At 39.9% G+C, this 16,624-nt stretch overlaps 1 protein-coding gene across 6 annotated transcripts in view; it reads right to left on the reverse strand.

The window, feature by feature from the left end:
- Positions 1-16,624, reverse strand: part of LOC134330970 (rho GTPase-activating protein 26-like) — a 166,944-nt gene that overhangs the window by 13,558 nt on the left and 136,762 nt on the right. For 4 of the 6 annotated variants that reach the window (XM_063012291.1, XM_063012290.1, XM_063012289.1 and 1 more), the window contains 4 exons: positions 12,940-13,090; positions 11,720-11,897; positions 2,863-2,901; positions 2,064-2,174 (listed from right to left, as the gene is read on the reverse strand). In XM_063012291.1, coding sequence (XP_062868361.1) covers positions 2,064-2,174; positions 2,863-2,901; positions 11,720-11,897; positions 12,940-13,090 — 479 coding nt within the window. Of the gene's footprint in view, positions 1-2,063; positions 2,175-2,862; positions 2,902-11,719; positions 11,898-12,939; positions 13,091-16,624 lie in introns of those variants that run through there. The other 2 variants (XM_063012288.1, XM_063012292.1) reach the window with 2 other exon arrangements.

The following is a 16,624-nucleotide window of genomic DNA, read 5'->3' on the forward strand; positions in this document are numbered from 1 at the left end:
GTTATAACGAGAAAAGGATGTCATTATAACGAGAAAAGTTCATTACATTAAATGCTGCATAGCTGATGGAAGCGTATCTGCTGATGGAGAGACAGCTTGCACACATGCATGATGCTGTAGCTTGTGTAACCTTGCAGCTTGCCGTGCCGATCAAGATTCTCCTTTAGGATCAACAATGTCTAAACTTAGTTTAATATTCAACATGTGTCTGACATTCGGCATTCCGATCTAAATAAGTGCTTCAAAAAACACATAAGACCTTCTTATTTTAAGATTTCTTACACAAATAAAAATAGTCAACATACTACAAAAACAATTTTATGTTAATTTTAAGATTACGTCTATTTACCTCAAGATGAATGAAACCGTTTATTAAGCTCCCACTTTGTCTAACGAGTTAGGGACCGTCATAAAACTAACTGAGAAACATAGGAGACATTTACTCTGCACTTATCCAGACAAATAAATCAATTTAAATCTTGTATGATTTGATGAATTAATGTCAAACAATTTTTACACAAACACATCAATGTTTCTCACCTACTACACAAACCTTATTTTTTAAAATACCATAGTATTTATTTTACATTACATTTCAATAAAGATCAATAAATCCAAATTAAATTTATATTTCAAATATACAAATTATATTTCAAAAAATACAAATCATACAAGATTTAAATGGATTTATTTGTCTGGATAAGTGCAGAGTAAATGTCTCCTACGTTTCTCAGTTAGTTTTATGACGGTCCCTAACTCGTTAGACAAAGTGGGAGCTTGATAAACGGTTTCATTATAACCTTTCTTTAGGTAAATAAACGTAATCTTAAAATTAACATAAAATTGTTTTTGTAGTATGTTGACTATTTTTATTTGTGTAAGAAATCTTAAAATAAGAAGGTCTTATGTGTGTTTTGAAGCACTTATTTAGATCTGAATGCCGAATGTCAGACACATGTTGAATATTAAACTAAGTTTAGACATTGTTGCTCCTAAAGGAGAATCTTGATCGGCACGGCAAGCTGCAAGGTTACACAAGCTACAGCATCATGCATGTGTGCAAACTGTCTCTCCATCAGCAGATACGCTTCCATCAGCTATGCAGCATCTGAGGTAATGAACTTTTCTCGTTATAACGACATCCTTTCTCGTTATAACGACATCCTTTCTCGTTATAACGACATCCTTTTCTCGTTATAACGACATACTTTCTCGTTATAACGACATCCTTTCTCGTTATAACGACATCCTTTTCTCGTTATAACGACATACTTTCTCGTTATAACGACATACTTTCTCGTTATAATGACATACTTTCTCGTTTTAACAACATACTTTCTCGTTATAACATCCTTTTCTCGTTATAACGACATACTGACAGCTTTTTTTTATCTGTGTGGCAGCAATACGCTAATTCCATGGACCTTGATTTAAAAAAATCACAGATTTCACAGATTTTTAAACAGAAGTGCCACATTTCACAGCAGTCATTAAATTAACACTCTTAAGCGATCCAATCATTGGAAGCTACAATACACAGCACAGCCTACCTTAACAAATACGTAAATACTCATCCGTGTTTTGACACACCCTGCCTGTACGGTAATAGAATCAATTGGGAGTTTTCCAAACTCCCTTTTTGTGTAATCAATTGCTAGTGTAACCGAGCGTCTTTAGAGTTTGCTGAGTTTATAAAGAAAGAATTAAACTGTACATAGACAAACTATCAAAAGCATAATACTTTACTGCCTTGTTCTTTTGAGATGCAGCACAGACTACAGAGAGATGATCACATGTGTAGAGAAGCACACTCTCACAAAATGCACTCAACGCGTAACACATAGATCAAACATTGTCAGCACACTACGCCACAGAAAAGTATGTTACCCAACATAATTATGATGCCGTATGATTGCTAGGACCGCCTCATATTGCACCTCATAATTCATATGCTACATCAATGAAAAATGTAAAAATTCCCACCTTGCTCCCAGTATTAGAATGACACAGTTACCGGCAAAGAATAAGTGAATAAGTATGCAAAGCTCTGTAAAGATACACACCTGAGTGGAGAGGTATCGCTGGAGGTGCAGGAGGCAGTCTGAGGGCTTGAGGGAGCAGAGAACATAGGCCAGGAAGGAGAGCGTGGAGAGGTGGGACTGGGTGAAGCCGGACTGTCACACACACACACACGGCTTGGAGTGAGTGGTCACATTAAAGCTGATAAAAAGGCTTCACTTGGCTTTTGTTAATTGCACTAAATTGAAGCACATTCACCAGCAGTGCACTGAATTTTAGCCAATCATAAAGGAATACAAAACCTTTGATTGGCATACAGATTAAGCAAAATAACTGTAAAATAACTATTTGCCCAAAAGTGTCATCCAGCGCTGAACCATGTGGCATTAAATAGTAAAGCATGGTGGTGGAAGCACCATGGACCTTTTGTATTTGTTTGGGCTTGGGCTTATAATTTTCAAATTTGGTTTTATATGAGTTGCTGCTATGCAACGGTAAAAATTCCCTACCCTGCTTTAACACAGTAGGCTAAAAAAGGCATATAGTTTAACACTACAAAGTAACGCTAGGAGAAAAAGCTAAAAATAAAATTAAATAAGAATTAAAAGAATTTAGTTATTTATTTTAATTAGTTATTGCGTTATTTGTATATGTTATCACCCGGCAGATTTTGTGCATGAAGCTTGTCGTTACTGGCAACGCGCGTGTCAGCGGAGTAATACAGTTGTGGTGTGAAAATCAGCACGGTTAGAATGCTTCTCAACCAATCAGATTGTAAGGTCGGAACTAACTGTTGTATAAATATATATATATATAGGTTAGCCTTTACTTCTCACACCTTACCTTGTTGATATACTGCTAGCACGGCTCTTTGGATTTTGACTGTAAAAGAGGAAAAAAAAAGTGGTTGTTCAGTTGTATGGAATATGAGAAAGATCATAAAAAGATCCTAAACTGTTATGGCTAATTAGTGTTAATACCCCGCGCTGGTCTCTGTCCTGTTTTGTGTTTTCCACCTGTTTAGGTTGAAATCTTTGCACCCTTTTTCAGTTCTCCCCATTACGTTAATGAGTTTCGCCTGTGCCTTGTTTTCGTTCAGGTACTTACGCCTTTTTGTTTCCACAGACCAGTGTGAAGTATCAGTGTTATCCGTAGCCAGTACTGAACGTTTCTTTGAACCGATTTCTTTGATCACACCCCCGACTTTGCATTTTCGACTCTTTGTTTTTGTGTCTTGTTTACCACAGCCTGTTTGTAGATTGATCGACCCTGTTTGAGATTTGACCTCGAGTTTTGGATTGTGTTTTGGATTGTTTGCCTGACTCTTCTAATAAACCTGCTTTGACAATCAACTTATTTGAGTCCTTGTTACAAATACCGTATTCTTAGATAAAAAAAAAAGTTATATTTTGACTCTTAATTAAATTAAATGGTCTTTGTATAGCATATGTGGCGATTTGACGTCATGCATCACGTGACTTTGGTAAGATGGCGGACTTAGTACGTCTGAGATTGCTGGGGACATTGTAGCCTAGTGGTTAAGGTACTAGACTAGTAATCAGAAGGTTGCTTAGACTGTATACCGTCACAATAATGTAAGTCGCTTTGATTAAAGGTGTCTGCTAAATGCCGAAAAGGTAAAGGTAAGCTAAAGGAGATTGCGTGCATACTGGACATTTGCATACTGAAAGAGCCGGCCGAGCAGTGCGCACTGCCTCGAATCTAGTACGTACTGTTTAAGTATGCGATTTCGGACACAGCCAGTGCTGCTATGCTGGCAGAGATAGGTTATACAATGTACTAAATGCAAGAATGCCACTAATTAAGACATGGTTAGTTTAAAACCACCCCTTATTTTTGTGTAGTGACTATTGAAAGGTTCTTTATTAAGACATTATTATGACATGCAAATAAGAAATACAGAAAGTGTTTAACATGAATTAATGTGATTTAAAAAAGAAAGCACACAGAGTGTTATGTTTACACGGACGATTAAACCTAATGTGAGATTTTAGTCTTCACTGTGGGTTCTTTTACCCAGCTAAAAAAAAAAAAAACACTGCAGTGACGATGATGCCCATTCCAAGGTTGCGGACACAATGACAATCATTGTCGCATCCAGCAATACCACAGGCATATGATCAAACTGATGATCATCCGCTGGGTGTTTGCCATCGCAATGACCTAACCTCACATGGTGATGAGATAAAGCAATTGGTAATTTATAGCTCTGGCTCACATGCTTAACAATGAGTTCTGTATTCAACTATTTAAAATTTTTTATAACATTTAATATACATAAAAATGAAAAATAGAACATAAGAAGTAATTATTGTGTATTTCTTCTAAACTTAACTATAATGATTAGAGCAATCACTGTGCAATCGATTTTGTCCACATGTAATAATGTGAAATCTACCGTGTTAGTACGGGCGATTTCTAACACCTACCTTTTGCCCTCTAGCACTTTCCTTAGCAACAGACTCTCACTCTTTACTCAATTTATGCACTGCCAAAGTTGCAGTAATTCAACGGACCGCATGATATCTTGGCTAATCAATCAGTCCCATTGCTAAATTTATAGGCAGCTGGGCCATGACAGGCTTTTTGGTGATATTAGACCTGGCAGGATTAATAGGGGTGGCACAGTTAATCTGTCCTTGAGCTTTTAATGCACTCGATATCATGCTGAGCAGCCAAAACTCACAGCAGGTGCTAAACTGAAAACATCTTGTTTACGTTGAAGAGGCAAAACTTGCCGTGCCTTTAGGGACTAGTAATGAGTAATATTTACATAATAAGTGATTTAAACAAGTAGTTACTGTGTGAATGTTAATGTTTAGTTGCAAGAAAAAGTTTGCAAATCGTGTGGATTTCTATATTAAATACTTAATTTAATACCTTAGTACTTAATAATGATTATAAAAGAAATGTCTAGTGTTTTGAATGATAAAATAAGTAAAAAAAAGGTTCTAAGGTGCCTTGTCCCGTAAGTAGACAGACAAAGTCTGCTCATTTACATAATCCAAAAGAAATTTCTAGGGACCCTTTACAGAAGAATTAAATGTTTGCGTAAATTATAAAAAGGCTACATACACCAATCAGCCATAATATTATGACCACTGACAGGTGAAGTGAATAACACTGATTATCTCTTCATCACGGCACCTGTTAGTGGGTGGGATATATTAGGCAGCAAGTGAACATTTTATCCTCAACGTTGATGTGTTAGAAGCAGGAAAAATGGGCGAGCATGAGGATTTGAGCGAGTTTGACAAGGGCCAGATTGTGATGGTTAGACGACTGGTCAGAGCATCTCCAAAACTGCAGCTCTTGTGGGGTGTTCCTGGTCTGCAGTGGTCAGTATCTATCAAAAGTGGTCCAAGGAAGGAACAGTGGTAAATCAGTGACAGGGTCATGGCTCACTGATGCTCGCGGGGAGCGAAGGCTGGACAGACGGGCAACTGTAGCTCAAATTGCTGAAGAAGTTAATGCTGGTTCTGATAGAAAGGTGTCCGAATACACAGTGCATCACAGTTTGTTGTGTATGGGGCTGGATAGCAGCAGACCAGTCAGGGTGCCCATGCTGACCCCTGTCCACCACTGAAAGCGCCAATGATGGGCATGTGAGCATTGGAACTGGACCACAGAGCAATGGAAGAAGGTGACTTGGTCTGATGAATCATGTTGTCTTTTACATCACATGGATGGCCGGGTGCGTGTGCGTCACTTACCTGGGGAACACATGGCACCAGGATGCACTATGGGAAGAAGGCAAGCCAGTGAAGGCACGAGTCCAAAGACATACAGTCAGGTCAACTAAAGCTATTACACTTACATTTTCAGCATTTAGCAGACGCTTTTATCCAAAGCGACTTACAGTACTGTGACAGCATACAGTCTAAGCAATTGAGGGTTAACAGCCTTGCTCAAGGGCTCAACAGTGACAACCTGGCTAAAACTGCCTATTAAAAATTGCCCATGGTGTGAATGTGTGTCTGTGTGTCTGCCCTATGAAAGACAGCCTGTTCGGGGTGTTTCCTGCCTTTCAACCAATAAATCAGACCCACCACGACCCTGATCAGAATAAAGTGGTGGTAAAACAGGCAATGAATGTGATATGTTAGGGTCTTAAAATTCCTCTTAAGCATTTGGCAAGTCTAAACAGCAACTACAGGACAAGCTAATGCTGCCAAAGAACGTTTCAATACTTATAAAATACAGTTATTTATATATCTTTTTAGGTCTGGGCTAAAAAAGAATATATGATTTGTTTAATTAATACACAATGGTAAATTGACAAACTGGATTTTTTTTTACATTTATTTTCATTGTATTGATAGAACCAATGTGTCTAAATATGTCTAAACCATCTAAAATAATACATACAAAAGAATAACCTGTGCTATTTTCATTTCTTTGCATTTAATAATACAGTACGTTTGCCTAGGCATATCACTTTATTCCAGAACCTGATTTTACAACCCCAAATCAGAAAAAGTTGGGACAGTATGGAAAATGCAAATACAATAATAATGCAGTGTTCCTTACGTTTACTTTGACTTTTATTTCATTGCAGATAGGATGAACCCAAGATATTTCTTGTTTTGTCTGTGCAACTTCATTTAATTCGTTAATATACCTCCATTCCTACCTTTCAGGCCTGCATCACATTCCAAAAAAAGTTGGGCGGGGGCAATTTAGAGCTAGTAATAAGGTGAAAAAACTAAATAATTATGTGATTTTAAACAGGTGATTGTAATCATGGTTTGGTACAAAGCAGCATCCAGGAAAGGCTGAGTCTTTGATGAGCAAAGATAATCAGAGGATCTCCAGTTTGTCAACAAATGCAAAGATTGAAATGTTTAAAAACAATGTACCTCAAAGAAAGATTGGAAGGGATTTGCATGTTTCTCCCTCTACAGTCATATAAAAGACATAAACATATCATTGAATGATTCAAGGAATCGGGAGGAATTTCAGTGTGTAAAGACCAAGGGCGCATGCTTAAGCTGAACACCCGTGATCTTTGATCCCTCAGACGGCACTGCATCAAGAACCACCACTCAACAATAGCTGATATAACCACATGGGTGAGGGATTACTTTGGCAAACCTTTGTCAAGCACTACAAAACAGAGTTACATGCTCAAATACCACTTAAAACTTTACTGTGCAAAAAAAAAGCCTTATGTTAACCATGTCCAGAAGTACATAAATACTGTATATCCTGCACTTTCTGCTTATTGCACTTCTGGTTAGATGCTAAACTGCATTTCGTTGCCTTGTACTTGTACATGTGTAATGACAATAAAGTTGAATCTAATCTAATCTAATTAAAATTTTCTTACACATCCTGCTGATTGTAGAGCAGGTTACAACTCCTCATCAGTCTTATTTTACACAGCATGCTTTTTAATAAAGTGAAATATGAGTGTTTGCAAGTGCTTGGTGGTAGAAAAAAATGTGAGGGGATCTAGAATTGCCCCCTGGAGCCAGGCATGGCTAAATCAATGTATGTGTCAAAGAAAAAAATATCACAGGAAATTAATAAAAAAAAGTCCAGTGTTGTGTTGCAACTGCAATTTCCCCTCCTGTAGGACAATGTACAAGCACAAGGACTGACTCTACTGTAAGGTACTGAAATAAAATACTTGTATAAAGCGATTTACTCACTGACACTTTGCCCTTCACTGTGAGGGCTAAAATGTCTGTGTGTCAGGAAGAAAACCCAATACCTGTTCAGCGCCATCATAACAACAGTTGAGTTTCTCTGTGTCTTTAAAAGACGATTGAAGGTGCCACTCAGGTAGCACAGTGGTAAAATACACTAGCACACCAGAGCTGGGTTAGGAATACATCGTATCGAATCTCAGCTCTGCCATCCGGCCGGGCCGGGCGGCTACATGAACAACGATTGGCTGTTGTTCACAGGGTGGGAACGCCGGACCAGGGTTGCTCATAATTGGCATAATTACGACCTCTCCTGGAGGTCGTTAAATGAACAGTGGTTAAATGAACAATCCCACTGAACTAGCAGTGTTAAATAACAGTCACCCTAGTTTTTAAACCAGGGACAAAAAGGTCTTGTATTATTATTATTATTATTATCATCATCAACAAAAACACTTTAATTTGGTCAGAGCTGCAGCATGGACGGCATCGAGAGCAAAGCAGACACCCTGGACAGGGCATCAACCCTCATTAGGCAACACACAGTGTCACAGTTACACCTTCGGACAGTATAAACAGCCAGTTCACCTTCTGCATGTTAATACAAGGTGGGATATATTGCAGGATTTCCCAGTAGAGATGTACACAGACTCATTATGAATTAAAACAAATCTCCCTCATTTCCGTTTTAATATTGTGTTCACGTGCAATGACACAAACTGACCTGACTGCTGTCTCTAGGCAACTGTGCTTGTTCTGCACACTCCTAAAAAGGGCAAAACATCATTTTTGTCCAAATTCAGTGATTATCAATTTTAATGCACTAAATGTTTCTGTTTGCCTGTTTACCGAATGCTCTCCCTATCTCTCAAATAAAGGACGCAGTGAAAACATGTCCATCCCCTTCACTAATGGCTGAAAATTAAGAGTGCTCACAACGGTGCAGCCGTATTAATTCAAAAATCCATTACCAACCTCAGGAGGAAAAAAGGAGGGAGAGAGTGAGAGAGCAAGATAGAAATGTAACAAACTCTAATATAGGGCAAAAAAAACTCTGTAAAACTGTAACAATTAAGTGTACAAATTGTTAGAAAAAAATTATTATGGATTAACTGGTTTACATCATACAGAAATCAGAAAAAGTTGGGACAGTATGGGAAATGCTGATAAAATTAGAATGCAGTGTTCCCTACATTTAATTGTCTGCTCAACTTCATTTCATTTATTAATATATCTCCATTCCTGCATTTCAGGTCTGCAACACATTCCAAAAAAAAGCTGGGACGATGGCAATTTAGGGCTAGTAATGAGGTGAAAAAACTAAATAATAATGTGATGTCAACAGGTGATGTCAACAGGTGATTGTAATCATGGTTTGGTACAAAAGCAGCATCCAGGAAAGGCTGAGTCTTTGATGAGCAAAGATGATCAGAGGATCTCCAGTTTGTCAACAAATGCATTTTAAATGATTAAAATGTTTAAAAACAATGTACCTCAAAGAAAGATTGGAAGGGATTTGCATGTTTCTCCCTCTACAGTGCATAATATCATTAAACGATTCAAGTAATCAGGAGGAATGTCAGTGCGTAAAGGCCAAGAGTGCAAGCTTAAGCTGAACACCTGTGATCTTTAATCCCTCAGACGGCACTGCATCAAGAACCGCCACTCAACAATAGCTGATATAATCACATGGGTGAGGGATTACTTTGGCAAACCTTCGTCAAGCACTACAATACAGAGTTACATGCACAAATGCCACTTAAATCTTTACTGTGCAAAAAAGAAGCCTTATGTTAACCATGTCCAGAAGCGGCGTCCACTTCTCTGGGCTCTAAGGCATCTAGGATGGACCATCACACAGTGGAAACGTGTATTGTGGTCAGATAAATCTGCATTCCAGGTCTTTTTTTTTAGAAAAAATGGAAACTGTGTGCTCCGGACCAAAGACGAAAAGGACCATCCAGACTGTTATCAGCAACAAGTCCAAAAGCCAGGGTCTGTCATGGTATGGGGCAGTGTCAGTGCCCTTGGCAAAGGTTATTTACACTTCTGTGATGGTAACATTCATGCAGAAAAGTACATTGAGCCTTCAAGAGGTCATCTTTTCCAGGGACGTCCATGCATTTTTCAACAAGACGATGCAAAACCACATGCTGCACATATTACAAAGGCAGGGCTGCGGAAGAAGACGGTACGGGTACTGGACTGGCCTGCCTGCAGTCCTGACCTGTCCCCAATAGAGAATGTGTGGAGAATTTTGAAACTGAATGGGACAAATTAAAAACTGAAACACTAAATCACTTGGTATCCTTGATGCCAAAACATCTTTTAAGTGTGGTGAAAAGGAATGGCAACATTACAAAGTGGTAAATGCTTTACTGTCCCAACTTCTTTTGGAATGTGTTGCAGGTTTGAATAGACATAAAATTCTAGTGTGTGTTCAATTCTAACACAAGCGCACCCCATTCTTCTTAATGATGTACTGATTAAATAATCAAGTTTTTTAATTTTATCCGGCTGGGCTGGGCAGCTATATGAACAACGATTGGCCTGTTGTTCATACGGGGCGGGAAGCCAGAGAGGGACCTCATAACTGGTGCAATTACGACCTCTGCTGGCTGGTTGATGGCGCCTGCACAGAGTCGAGGAATAATGTGGACAGGGTGTGGCTCTCCGTACACAAAGCTGATCCGCATAGGAACTCGCCTCGTGCAGGTGAAAAGATGCAGTCGGTCTCGCTCAGCAATCAGAAGTAGGGATCAGCATCAGTAGAGAGGGACATGATGCATTAGGGTAATTGGATACAACTAAACTGGGAGGAAAATTGGGGAAAATGGAAAAAAATGAATAAAAATGATAAAAACCAATGCTGTGGTCATCACTATCCCCTTGCAACACGACCAACTTGGAGGCTTAAAGAGTGCTACAACTACCTCAAAGGTTCTGCTGAAAAGAAAGATTTTAAATGAGGAAAACAGGGGTTCCATTCTGGCTCTTCTGGCAGAGTGATGCAGCAAGTGTTAGGTCGCCTCCGTCCTACAAAGTCATGTAGCAGACATTGGAGACGAACAAAGCAACCCACAGGCAGATGGCAAAAATGCCTCCCCACTGACCAGGACAACAGATAACTCAACATGTCTAGGGTGACATTAAGACAATGGCAAACAGCAGCTAGAATAAAGTGCATGGCAAAGAAGGGTAGAAACAGGAGGGGGTGGCCTGAAGTCATCCAAAGCTACAAAAAAAAGTCCTTTATCAATTTAAAGCAAAGAAAAGCAAAGCTGAGGTTTGCAGAAGACCATAAGGAGTGGACTGTAGAGAACTAGAGTAAGGTCATCTCTTCTGACGAATCTAATTTTCATTTTGGCCCAACACCTAGTCCTTCAAGCCAAAGTGACTCACTCTCACTGGGAAATTTGATGGCAGCTTGGTGATCTGAGGGTGCTTACTCGTTTTACTGAAGGAAGGCTCAAACCACTTACGAGATTGTCTAAAAAGAATTGCTCGATAGATTAGATCCCTAGATTAGATAGATAGATAGATAGATAGATAGATAGATAGATAGATAGATAGATAGATATAGATAGACAGACAGACAGACAGACAGACAGACAGACAGACAGACAGACAGACACAGACAGACAGACAGACAGACAGACAGACAGACTAGATGGATGGATGGATGGATGGATGGATGGATGGATGGATGGATAGATAGATAGATAGATAGATAGATAGATAGATAGATAGATAGATAGATAGATAGATAGATAGATAGATAGATAGATAGATAGATAGATAGATAGATAGATAGATAGATAAAACCAGAGCACCAGGGGGAAACCCACACAGACACAGACTGTGAGGAGACAGTGCTGCCCACCAAGTATGTGATAAGTGTAAATAACCCAATTACTAGATTAATAATAACAATCCTCTTAGAAAATAAAAAATAACAATAAAATAATAGCAGCAGCATGATATAGCACTTACTGTTTGTGTACCTGTGTTTGTGCATATGTACTTACACTGCATTGACCCGGCTCTGTCGTTTCTGAACAGGACTGTCCTGCTCTCCATCTCCACCGCTCAGGTTATTAAACCTGCTCCATTTCTGAGTGCTGTTACAGTTCAGTGAAGAATGAGCTGACTGTGATTCAGAAGTGGAGTTCAAGGGCACGCTATTCCTTCTGTCCACCACCGCTGCTGAATAATAAACCATCAGTAAAAAATCAATTTGGTTTTATTAATGAATGAAAGCTTATTAGCTGGTAAGTGAGGTTTAGCATGGTTTGTTATAGAATTTACTTTACTGTATATTTAGGGGATGGACAAAACATTACACCGATCAGCCATACATTAAAACCACCTCCTTGTTTTTACACTCACTGTCCATTTTATCAGCTCCACTTACCATATAGGAGCACTTTGTTGTTCTACAATTACTGACTGTAGTCCATCTGTTTCTCTGCATACTATTTTAGCCTGCTTTCACCCTGTTCTTAAATGATCAGGACCACTACAGAGCAGGTATTATTTAAGTGGGTGATCATTCTCAGCACTGCAGTGACACTGACATGGTGGTGGTGTGTTAGTGTGTATTGTGTTGATATCAGTGGATCAGACACAGCAATGCTGCTGTAGTTTTGAAATACTGTGTCCACTCACTGTCCACTCTATTAGACACGCCTACCTAGTTGGTCAGAGACGATCGCTCATCTATTGCTGCTGTTTGAGTTGGTCATCTTCTAGACCTTCATCAGCGGTCACAGGACGCTGCCCACAGGGTGCTGTTGGCCGGATGTTTTTGGTTGGTGGACTATTCTCAGTCCAGCAGGTACAGCGAGGTGTTTAAACTCCATCAGCATTGATGTGTCTTATCCACTCATACCAGCACAACACACACTAACACACCACCACCATGTCAGTGTCACTGAAGTGCTGAGAATGATCCACCACCCAAATAATACCTGCTCTGTAGTGGTCCTGGGAGAGTCCTGACCATTGAAGAACAGCATGAAAGTGGGCTAACAAAGCATGCAAAGAAACAGACGGACTACAGTCAGTAATTGTAGAACTACAAAGTGCTCCTATATGGTAAGTGGCGCTGAAAAAATGGACAGTGAGGGTAGAAACAAGGAGGGGGTTTTAATGTTATGGCTGATCGGTGTATATAAATTAACAATATATACAGGGGATGGACAAAACAATATATAAATGATCAATATACAAGTTAACTTAGGCTCACCTTGTTCTTTTTCAGAGTGTGTGGGTGTGGGGAAGAGTGTGAGAGGTCTCTCACTGCAGGACGGGGCCTTGCTCTCTGTACTCTTCCTTCTGTTCACATTCACCTGTGAGCTGGACCGTCCTTCTGCAGGAACTGGCATCTCTTTAAAAATCTGTGAGGAAAAGAAGGCAGTAGCACCCGGCATTAACCAGGGTGTGAGGTTGCTGGACACCTTACTTTAGTCCGTGCTCATGAACCACTAATATTAAAGGTAAGAGCAGTATAGGAAGGTATGACACGAATTATGTGCACTTGTGCAACGTGCATAACTCAGTTATATCAATGACAATGTAAATCTATGTTATTACAATAAGACAATGTAGACTACATTGTCTAACCTTAAAATGACCTATTTAAATAACTAAAAGGTCAAAGTTTCACAGTTGCTCGCTATTTACTAATACCTTATGTTCATCATGTCACTATGCCGCCACTGCTTTGGCTGCCCAGAAGGGTCAGCTTTTTCTAATGCCCTGTTTCATGTCGCTTGTAGCAGCCCCTGTTAATGCAATCCATGTTGTGATGTGGTCAGTCCAGATAATTCTCAGTCCTCCTAGTCCTTTCACAAGTCTGAACAACTGTTATAACACTGCCTTCAATGTCATGCCATGTGGATGCCTCATCGCATGCGCAAAGTAATGTAACTTTTGGGACTTAATGTGGTTCAGTAGTTCTTTTTCTGTTCTGACCATCTCGTAAACCTGTGGTCATCATCTTCCTCTATGAGATTTTCAGAAGTTTTCTGATGCACTTGTTTTTAAAAGCCTGAACGTGTATGTGGCTGCCCAGACCAATGCATTCATTAATCACGGCTCGGTGATAGTGCTAATTAACTTGTTTTTTTATATTCGTGTCAATTTGACAATCACAATCACTGCCATGTCCATTGCCAATCAAGTTCTTTGATTCTCTACTTCGCAAATATAACAAGGATACGTCTATATACTCGTTCCAGTCCTCTACCTTCCACAGTAATCTCCAGTACCTTTTCGGTACTTCTTCAGTAGTAGATACACCGACAAGACATAACCTTATGACCACTGATTATCTCTTCATTACGGCACCTGTTAGTGCGTGGGATATATCAGACAGCAAGTGAACATTTTATCCTCAAAGTTGATGTGTTAGAAGCAGGAAAAATGGGTGAGTGTAAGGATTTGAGCGAGGGCCAAATTGTGATGGCTAGACGACTGGGTCAGAGCATCTCCAAAACTGCAGCTCTTGTGGGGTGTTTCTGGTCTGCAGTGGTCAGTATCTATCAAAAGTAGTCCAAGGAAGAAACAGTGGTAAACCGGCGACAGAGTCATGGGCGGCCAAGGTTCACTGAAGACTGGCCCGTGCGGTCCGATTCAACAAACGAGCTACTGTAGCTCAAATTGCTGAAGAGGTTAATGCTGGTTCTGATAGAAAGGTGTCAGAATACACGGTGCATCACAGTTGCAGAGCTGTTCTGGCAGCAAAAGGGAGACCATCACAATATTAAGGAGGTGGTCATAATGTTCTGTCTGCTCGCAGTGGCAGCTGCTGCCAAATCTCTCAGGAAGGGGGCAATTGTGGCGGAAGCAAACAGAAGCACCTGGAGTTTGCTAACCTTGTTCTGGTCATATTAAACAGAATATTATAATATGTATAAACAGAAGATTAAACAGATGTTGAGCTTTCTGGCAACAAGCACTCAAGGTGGGTCTAAGGTAAAAAGAAGGATGGCTATACTGAAGTGCTTTGTGCTAGTTGCAACATGGTACATTTAAACAATCCAAAATGTTACCAACAACTCATATTTTTTAGGTTTGGAGCAGCATTTCTCTATAAATCCTAACATGATTATCAATTAAAATAGCATAAACAATGCTTAATGATTGAGAAATGATTAAACAGCTTGTGTGGCTTTACTGGACTAGTTAGAGACTGGCACAGTACTGACACAGTGGCTCAGTGGCTAGCACTGTCACCTCACAGCATGTCTGGGGGCAGGTGTAGCTCAGCGGTTAAAGGACTAGTAATCAGAAGGTCACTGGTTCAAGCACCACATCTGCCAGCCTGCCACTGTTGGGCTATCAAACAAGGCCCTTAATCCTCACTCACTCGCTTATCCAATTCCAGGCCCAGCTTTGTCCATTTTATCAGCTCCACTTACCATATAGAAGCACTTTGTAGTTCTACAATTACTGACTGTAGTCCATCTGTTTCTCTGCATGCTTTGTTAGCCACCTTTCATGCGGATCATTCTCAGCACTGCAGTGACACTGACATGGTGGTGGTGTGTTAGTGTGTAGTGTGCTGGTATGAATGGATAAAATTTTAAACACCTCACTGTACCTGCTGGACTGAGAATAGTCCAACAGCCCCTTGTGGGCATCGTCCTGTGACCACTGATGAAGGTCTAGAAGATGACCAACTCGAACAGCAGCAATAGATGAGCGATCATCTCTGACTTTACGTCTACAAGCTGGACCAACTAGGTAGGAGTGTCTAATAGAGTGGACAGTGATTGGACACGGTATTTAAAAACTCCAGCAGTGCTGCTGTGTCTGATCCACTCATACCAGCACAACACACACTAACACACCACCATCATGTCAGTGTCACTGCAGTGCTGAGAATGATCCACCATCTAAATAATACCTGCTCTGTGGGGGTCCTGACCATTAAAGAACAGGGTGAAAGCAGGTTAAAAAAGTATGTAGAGAAACAGATTGACTACAGTCAGTAATTGTAGAACTACAAAGTGCTTCTTTAGGGTAAGTGGAGCTGATTAAATGGACAGTGAGTGTAGGAACAAGGAGGTGGTTTTAATGTTATGGCTGATCAGTGTACACACACATACACACACCCATTCACCTATAGAGCAATTCAGTGTCTCCAATTAACCTGACTGCATGTTTTTGGACTGTGGAAAGAAGGAAGAAAACCGGTTTCCGGAGGAAACCCAAACAGACACAGGGAGAACATACAAATTCCCCCCTTATGTAAAATGTATAGTCTTAGTTGTAAAGTTGCTTTGGATAAAGGCATCTGCTGAATGCTGAAAATCTAAATGTAGAGAAACTTAGTAAATGCATGCGGTGGGAAAAACTAGCTGTCTGGCTGCTTATTAGTAGCATTTTCTGTACTTATTATGTCTGGTGACAGTGCAAAAATAATTGGCAAGATCCTAAAATAATCTTCTGTTTAACCACCACTGTGCATTTCAGCCTAATGCGTGCTGATCCTAATAACCTCTTATAAGAGGTATTTAGAGACCTGACCTACTGTTTTAAGACATACACTGATCAGCCATAACATTAAAACCACCTCCTTGTTTCTACACTCACTGTTCAAAAAAGGTCCAGTTCACCACCGCCCGCCCACCACTTAGATTTCACTCGTTTTATTATCAAAACAGCTTTACAACGATGTTGCGGTCATTATAATAACAATACAGATTAACTGTAGAACACAGTTACTTCTTTAAACTGTTTCTGCTTTCTGCTTGTTGCTTCACATGGGCTGTGTGTAAGCAACACTGAAATGTAGCCCAATGCTTCACTTTCCTTAGTTACTCCATAAGCATATACTTTGTAAACCATTACTTTTGGACAGTTACTGCAACCACACCACACACCCGACATTGCATTGAAAATAAACTATAGTACAAGAGGTATAG

This window comes from Trichomycterus rosablanca, chromosome 16 (assembly GCF_030014385.1).
Source record: "Trichomycterus rosablanca isolate fTriRos1 chromosome 16, fTriRos1.hap1, whole genome shotgun sequence".
In the NCBI taxonomy this organism is placed as follows: Eukaryota; Metazoa; Chordata; class Actinopteri; order Siluriformes; family Trichomycteridae; genus Trichomycterus; species Trichomycterus rosablanca.